Source organism: Tripterygium wilfordii, chromosome 7 (assembly GCF_013401445.1).
Source record: "Tripterygium wilfordii isolate XIE 37 chromosome 7, ASM1340144v1, whole genome shotgun sequence".
NCBI classification, from domain to species: Eukaryota; Viridiplantae; Streptophyta; class Magnoliopsida; order Celastrales; family Celastraceae; genus Tripterygium; species Tripterygium wilfordii.
This window is the reverse complement of record NC_052238.1, coordinates 15,123,767-15,131,661: the sequence shown is the minus strand read 5'-3', so window position 1 is coordinate 15,131,661 and position 7,895 is coordinate 15,123,767. Positions and strand designations below refer to the sequence as shown.

General features: G+C 41.2%; 2 protein-coding genes across 2 annotated transcripts; both read right to left on the bottom strand.

Moving 5' to 3' along the window:
• Nucleotides 1-407: 407 nt before the first annotated feature.
• On the bottom strand, nt 408-1,016 carry LOC120002642. Its single transcript, XM_038851402.1, has one exon. It carries the CDS (start codon nt 1,014-1,016, stop codon nt 408-410), a length of 609 nt encoding a protein of 202 aa, XP_038707330.1.
• A 3,561-nt stretch (nt 1,017-4,577) lies between these two features.
• Nucleotides 4,578-6,907, bottom strand: LOC120002641 (serine/threonine-protein phosphatase 7 long form homolog). The gene is made up of 6 exons (XM_038851400.1): nt 6,797-6,907; nt 6,011-6,643; nt 5,833-5,933; nt 5,216-5,738; nt 5,053-5,141; nt 4,578-4,743 (listed from the first exon to the last, which is right to left on the bottom strand). Exons 1-6 carry the CDS (start codon nt 6,905-6,907, stop codon nt 4,578-4,580), a joined length of 1,623 nt encoding a protein of 540 aa, XP_038707328.1.
• Nucleotides 6,908-7,895: the final 988 nt, after the last annotated feature.

Below are 7,895 nucleotides of genomic sequence, written 5' to 3'. Positions count from 1 at the left end.
GATATACCACTGATCTCGGATCCCCCAATGATTACTCCAACCGACCCTTTCGGTTTGGGGTGAACCGGTGGGGTCAGTTCTCGCTCCTTCCTTCTAGCCATGGTTTCTTTCCCTTTTTCAGTTAGTACACCCTTGAGATGTCCTCGGTTCAACAACTCAATGACCTCATCATGCAAGCCCCGACAATCTCGAGTAGTGTGGCCATGGTCTTGATGGAAATCACACCATTTTGATGAATCCTTTCGATCGGCCGGTGATCTCATTTTGCTGGGCCACTGCACTTTATTCCCCAAGCTTTTCAGAGTGGAGATCATTTCGGCCGGTTCAATATTAAACGCGTACTCTGATATCTGAAAGCCGGACGAAACAGATCGAGATCGATCGAATTGTCGGCTATCCCGGTGCGATCACTGCGACCCGTAGGGTCGATGGTCCGGACTTCGGTCTCTGCCTGCCCCCGGATGCCCTGTGTTTTTCCTGACCAAAGATGGGGGCTGGTTGCTTTCATCTTCATCCCATTTCACCTGAGCCCACGCTCGAGCTAGCACATCTTCCATGTTGGTGCACGAAAATTTCATCAATTCCTTGTAGAGTTCGTCAGAGGAAGACAAACCCTTTCTGAAAGCTGTGATAGCTGTTTCCATATTGCAATTGGAGATCAAAACCTTTTCTGCCAAGAAGCGACCAATGTATGAACGAAGAGATTCATCCATTCCGCGTTTAATCTTATAAAGGTCGTCTGAGGCCTTGGGTAACCTCCTGCTGGTAGCGAACTGCTCTATGAAAAGATCTGTCAGCTGGGCGAACGAATTGATAGAAGCATTAGGGAGGTTAATGAACCATTGTAGTGCTGGACCGGTTAGACAGCATCCAAATGCCTTGCACATGCATGCTTCGCGAGACTCCCTCGACACTGTGAGGGTGAGCATCCTTTGTCTATATTGAGCCATATGGTCATCCGGATCGCTGGTTCCATCGAAGGAGCGCATGTTAGGAAGATGAAATTTCTTTGGCATTTCGACCAAAGCAATGCGATCGGCGAATGGCACCGTACTCCGGGGAGTCGTCTAAGGAACGTCTCGACTTCCGTCAGCCTCTGGGCGTCTGTTAAACTCTCGGAGGAGTAAGACAATCCAGCGCTGGTTGTCATGGTCGGACGAGTTGGTGGGGGCGGAGGAAGTCCATGAATGGCATTCGATTGTTAGCCTACCGACAAAGAGAGGTGAAGGGTATTGAATGACTGAGATCGTGGCTGACAAGAAGTTTCAGCTGGATTGGGAGAGTCCAGTGACTACATCGAGCCGATATTGAGACGGACTTGTGAAGTCGGAGGCGGCATGGAAAGTTGGGCCATCAACTGCTCCACTTTACCCCTCAGGGCAATGTTTTCTACCCGGACGGAGGCACTCTCGACCTTTGCTGCAGCCTTGTCTTCCGCCATCTGAGCCTTCAACGCAGCCAGCTGAGTAGCGAAATCATTGGAATCGTCCGAAGACATAATGAGTTGGAGAGTCGTCCGAAAGTAGTTGATCTAGCCGAATGATTGTCAAGGCCCCACAGTGGGCGCCAAATTGTAGACGCTAAAATCTACAATCAATTTGTTGTCGTCGATCGAGGCCTATGACAACCCTGCAAGATCAAAAGAGGGTTGACCGTCAAACTTGGACACCGGTGTGGTGTCGGCCGAACAAGCTCCGACGGTCAAGTCAGTCAACGGTGGGAGGTGTTTAAGTGAGAGAAGTGAGAGGCTTTTAGATAGAGAGAGAGAGAGATACCAGGTAGTTGAGAGAGTTAATGTGGAGGACCCCTCCTCTATTTATAGTGTTTTCCTCTCACGTGGTCAGCACGTGTTGACCGTACGGACGAGCTTCCTTGTTGGGCCGTATTTGGGCCCGTGGCCCATTCTGATGCATACAGGATATCGTGGCCTTTAGTTGGGTTTGCACCACATCTGGATATGGGCTTTGGGCTTTACCCAGTACTTAGGCCAGATAGCCCGTCGGATGCATCTCTGTACTTGAAACAACTTAGGGCCCAGGCCAGAGCTCGGACTGTGTACTCAAATACTTTAGATCCAACGGTTTTTGGCCCATACACCAACACACTAAGTCAATTTATGGCAAATCCAACTTAAGAACATCTTACTGCAGTAAATAGGATAGTTAGATATCTAAAAGGAACCACAAATAAAGGTCTCTTCTACCCTAGTACTAACCAATTGCAAGTTCAAGCTTATTGTGATTCTGACTGGGCTTCTTGCACAAACACAATAAGATCAGTTACTGGATCTACTGTGTGAAGTTGGGTCAATTCTTAATATCATGGAAGTCAAAGAAACAACCCAGTTTTCCATGAACAAGCAAAACATATAGAAATTGATCTACATTTTACGTATGACAAGATTTAAGAAGGGCTTACGAAGTTGTCTTACCTCAGAACAGCTAGGAGACATCTTCAATAAGCCAGTTCTAGCTCATTGATTGCAGACCATCTCAGTCGAGTTCAATATGATCAATCAAGTTGAACATGCTTAACTTGAGGGGTGATGTTAAGATATCTGGTCTGCGATTCACCTTCGTCTTGTCTATGTTTTTCGTTCAGCATCAATAAACTTCAAGAAGTGTTCGTGCACTTATCTTTTTGGGCTTCTAAAGCTCTAGGCTTTCATTTAGCTTATATTGAGCTTTTATCTTTTTAGCTCGTTATTCTTGTTAAATCCATTGGGCTCAGAGCAACCCATCTTTAATTTGTTTTTTATCTTTCTGGGACAATGTACTCCCTAGATTATAATTTTAAAACAATGTAGCCCATATAGCCGCCATTATCGGAGAAAAAAGTCTTCGACGGGATTAGGGGGCTCTCAAATTCTTAAAAAATTTGAGTCTCAAATTCCAATCTACAGGATGTAGTTTTGCCAGATAAGGTTTTATCCAATGATGAAGATATGAATTTATATTTACAAACTTGTATGAGAGGTTTTTGAATGGGAGAGAGAAACAAATATAGAGACAAGTGTAAAATTACTTTTTATATGTGATGATGTGGTAAAATTACAAACTTTAGATTGAAATTTGAGACTCTCAAATTTTTTAAGAATTTGAGAACCCCTAATCCTTCAACGAACTCCAAAGTATGACAAAGAACATATTCTCTTTCATTAGGACTTCAGATTAAACGTTTATTATCCTCATTTGATTTCACTGCTCACAATATTTCTTTGATTCTTCTTTATATGAGTTTTGTGATTGATTGGTTGGGGTCGGTTCAAATCAAATAAGAATATCGAATTGCTTAGTTTCGCTATTTTAATCGTCACATTCCGTCGAGTTGTTTTCTCCTTCTAGCCAATCGAAAGTTGGGACAGAGGTGGGGCCACTTTTTGGCTATTTTCATTGTCGCATTTTTTCCATTCACATATTCTAATAATCTGTGTTTCATTTACAGCAGTAAGATCTTCCTTCGTTTTTTGCTTTATTTTATTTTCTAATTCAGACGTTTTTATTTATGCGGTGAGCTAAATGATACCATTCTTGAAGCTCAACTAACGACAAGATTCCACCTGTTCTTCCAATCAAAGTGAGCAGCAGTTGATTGTTATTTGCAAAAAGTAATCAATTGCTCATGCATACTGGTATGTTCCATTTTACTATGCCCAATGTAGCAATATCACTAGGCACGACTTCTTATAAACTTCCTTAGGCATTTCATGAAGTTTTAGACAAATAATTTCGAGGAATTTAAAAAGAAATTAAGAACATAAACCTTACTGTCACATCCTCTCTAAGGGGATATAGTGCAACTTTGACTGAACCTGGGGACATCCTTGGCAGAAGAGGGGGTCAAATGAGAGATATGGAGCTTAAATTTCCCCCAGAGTTAAGAGAACCCTTGGAGAAGCTTTATGCTGATCCAAATACCATCATTAGGACACTTGCAACGGTAAAGTGTTATTAGGCCAACAAAGACGTTGTCTTTTGTTGATGTGGCTGTATTGTAAAACGTGTTTTGTTTATGTGGCTGTATTGGGAGAAGTGTTTTGCTAAAGTAGATGTATTAGTATTTGGTGTTTTGGTGTAATTTTGTAGTGGATAATACGGAGAAATGAATTATTATTGGCCTCCATGTTGGGTGGGAAAGAAAATGTATATAAATTTATGTTTTACTGATGTGACTGTATTAGAATACGTGTTTGACTTGACCTTTTGTGTAATAGAAATGAGACCGGATCAATATTGTTGTTGGCCCAACAAAAATCACTATTGTAGTTGCCCCTATTGTCGTAAATGGAATTGACAAGTGGCCTTGATGATGTACTTTGATTTCCTCAGTCATTGGTTGTTACCCCTCGTGTTCTATGATTTTGGACTTATTACTTTTATCAGTTTATGTAGAATTTTTGGAGTTTTTTACCCAAATGACACTCTGATACATAATATGTCTCAATATAACACCCGAGTGAAAATATTTGCCAAAATAGCACTACACGCTACTGTCAGTGGCGTGTTCTTTGTATATTTTTGGATCTAATATGTACTGGTCACTCCATTGGCAATGGAGTGACCAATACATATTTTGGATCACGCCAACATTGTTGGCGTGATCATCCATTTTTCTTCGGTCACGCCAACCATGTTGGCGTGATCAACAAACACAGGGAAAAAAAAGGAAAAAAAACCAACATGCCAAAAATACAGATACATATCCAGAAATCCATATCCAGCAAAATATTTCATCAAATACGAACTATACATCATAAAGACATATGAAAAATAAACACATAAATAGTTATATGGTTCAAGCAAACTAGAGAAATCATATATTCCTGTGCCTACTCCAATCAGTAGGAGTAGTGGATGGACCAACATCATCTTGCGTCAACTGGGATGGATGCACGGTAAAGTCAGTTGCCCGGGAAATGTGACCACGTCTGTGTGATTGACCAAGAGGATATCTACCACCATGTTGGGGCGTAGCTTGAACATCAGAGCCTATAACTTCTTCAAATTGATGTCCCTCACCAACCTCGTCTAGAATGTCACACAATTTCCCAACCAATTATTTGCAATGGCAACAGTAGAGTCATTAAGAGCATCACGCAATGCAAAAACAGCCTTTTTTGCTCCCTCTAATGCCAAAGCAGCCTGCATTGATGTTTATTACATTACAATATAATATAACTTACATAAATAAAATATGAAAATGTCGACGTACTTACCACTCGTCGTATTCGACTCCCCCGTTGTGCATAAGCCAAATTTGTTTGTGGCCTATCAGTCGATGGAGCACTAATAATCCGTCGGGTGATCGAGTAATACCAATGCATATACTCGCCAACGCTCGTGCGAGGGAATCGCTCCTGCGCGATATGAGCTAGTTTATCATCCCAATATGCCAACCATGTAGCGTTTTTGACCACCCAATCGACATTATCCCGCCCTCTCCTATTTAGATTATGTAAAGTATCATTCGTATCCACTGGAGTCGGCATATGCTGTGATATACCAAATTGTCTCATAACACGATCTGGGAATTGAAACTCCACAATCTCAAAGCAAATCAAAGGCACTACAGCTCTCCAGATTCTGCTACCATCAATACATATTACTGGTGCATTTGCCAATCTCCCTGGTGTATAAGGCATCCACTGTACCTGGTTAGGTTCTTGCTGATCCAGCTCATCTCTAGCAAATATAAGGACTTGCTTTGGATTTCTTCTATATGTACGTCGTCCATGCCAACTACAAATATGTAAAAATAAGAATTAGTAAAATGTTAGCTACAATATTTCACAAAATGTTAGCTACTTTATACACATATTTTTTAAAAAATTACCTGGCACCAAGTGGACGGGGTGGCTCGTCTGGAACAAATATAGGTGGTGCCCCAGTATCCATTTGTGGTCGACATACATGCAACCTCTCCCACGACCATAACTAGAAAAAAAATTATATAATATTAAAAAAAATATGCTTTTTATTGTTATAATTAAATTTCAATAAAGTAATGTTACCTGAAGTAATAGGCTACAACCACCTATCGTACGAGTATAACTCAAACATCCTCTGCAAAGATTGCGATATAAGCATGCAAGTACTGCTCCTCCCCAACTATACGAGCTAGTCTCCTGAAGGTTAGCTAAAAGTGGTAGAAAAATGAGTGGAATGCTATCCCCCATAGTAGATGGGAATAGAATACTCCCGAACATGGCTAATATATAAGCCCTGGCATACTGTTGCAACACCACCTCAGGAGCATCCTCTGCTGGAGGATTGTGTTCACCAAAGTTCAACACCAACCAGGATAACGACAAAGATGCACCATCCCTATCTTCAGTATTCGCCACTCTACCAAGTAATTGCATCATCACATCATCCCACTCATATATACTGCTACCAGTGACAGCTAGTCCATCGACCCTCAATCCCAATAAAGCACATAGATAGTTAAACATAAGTTTCAATGTATTTATTGTAATATACCTGTCCACGCCAAATGTTTTCCGAACGATGGTTTGACTGCATATGAAGAACAGATTGATTGTCTGGACCAGGATGAGACTCCCTAGTAATGCGGACACCGGGTACTCTAGCATGACTCGATGATCCTCCACCCTGTGTCCGCGCCATCCGTCAGCTCCTTGAACCTGCGTTTATAAATATGTTAAAAATATGAAGATATTTTTATATATTTTTATATTATTTATAAATATAAAAAAAAAACTTATTCATAAAAAAGATACTTTACTTTGTCCCAAATTTGTGTGAAATTTCTTGTTATGTCCTCGTTGCCCACACACGCTACACTTGTTTGCAGTGCGACCTTCCCATGCATCCATATCATTCCTAAGCCTAGTTGACTTGGGACGACCTTCCCTTTTCCTTCGTTGTGCATCATCAACGACAACCATCGGTCCTAAATAATCAGGCCAACATGTCTTGTCGGGTATCGGACTAAAAACTGGGGCATATGTGCTTTCATATGCCCCAATTGTAAAACTTGATCAACTACATTTAGATACCTCCCCTGATCCCCGGTGGTTGTCTCAATATTGACCCCCACGTTTCCATCACCCTCCTCATCATCGCTAGAATCAAACTCAATTTCCTGTTGTTCTACCAACTCCGCATCATTATTAGCAATTGCACCCTCAAACTGACTATCATCTTCATTATGACACATTTCTGGGATTAAATTTAGGTTCACGGATGGTGAGAAATGCTGATACGAACTGGAAGTTTGCATTTCGTCATTATCAGAATCATCCGCAAACTGGAAGTTTGCATTTCGATTCCAATTTGACGCCATTATGTTCTGTAATCTACATGAGATTATAATAATTGTGTCATAAAACAAACAACTATTGTGTATTTTGTCCAACATTTTAAAACCTTATTTTCAATTCTATATATTTTAATATAAGCATATCCATTGTAACAAAACTTCATAATCATATCCATAAACATATACAGAAATACCACATATACAAATTTGAGCCACCAATAAACATATATCCATAAACATATATCATTTTCATGATGCAGACCCATCAATAAACATATATCCTTAAACCATGCTACCTAAACTGGGAAACAAAATTTATAATCTCTCTCACCTCTCTTGTTGATCTCACACGGGTGTGGGTGTGCACGTACACCACCTTCACGGATCGGCAGTCCGGCAGGGTGTGGTGGCTACTCCACGGATCAGAGTTGCTGTAGCCGGTCGTTGGTGGTGCTTCTCTCACTGGTCGGAGGCTTCCTGCAGCTTGTGTGTGGTACGGGTGGGGAGGAGAAAACGGGAGACAAGATGATTTAGTGTGTGGCTGGGGTTGATTGTGTGTGGTGGGTGAGAAGATATTAACTAGTCACGCCGTTACTAACGGCGTGACTAGTTTT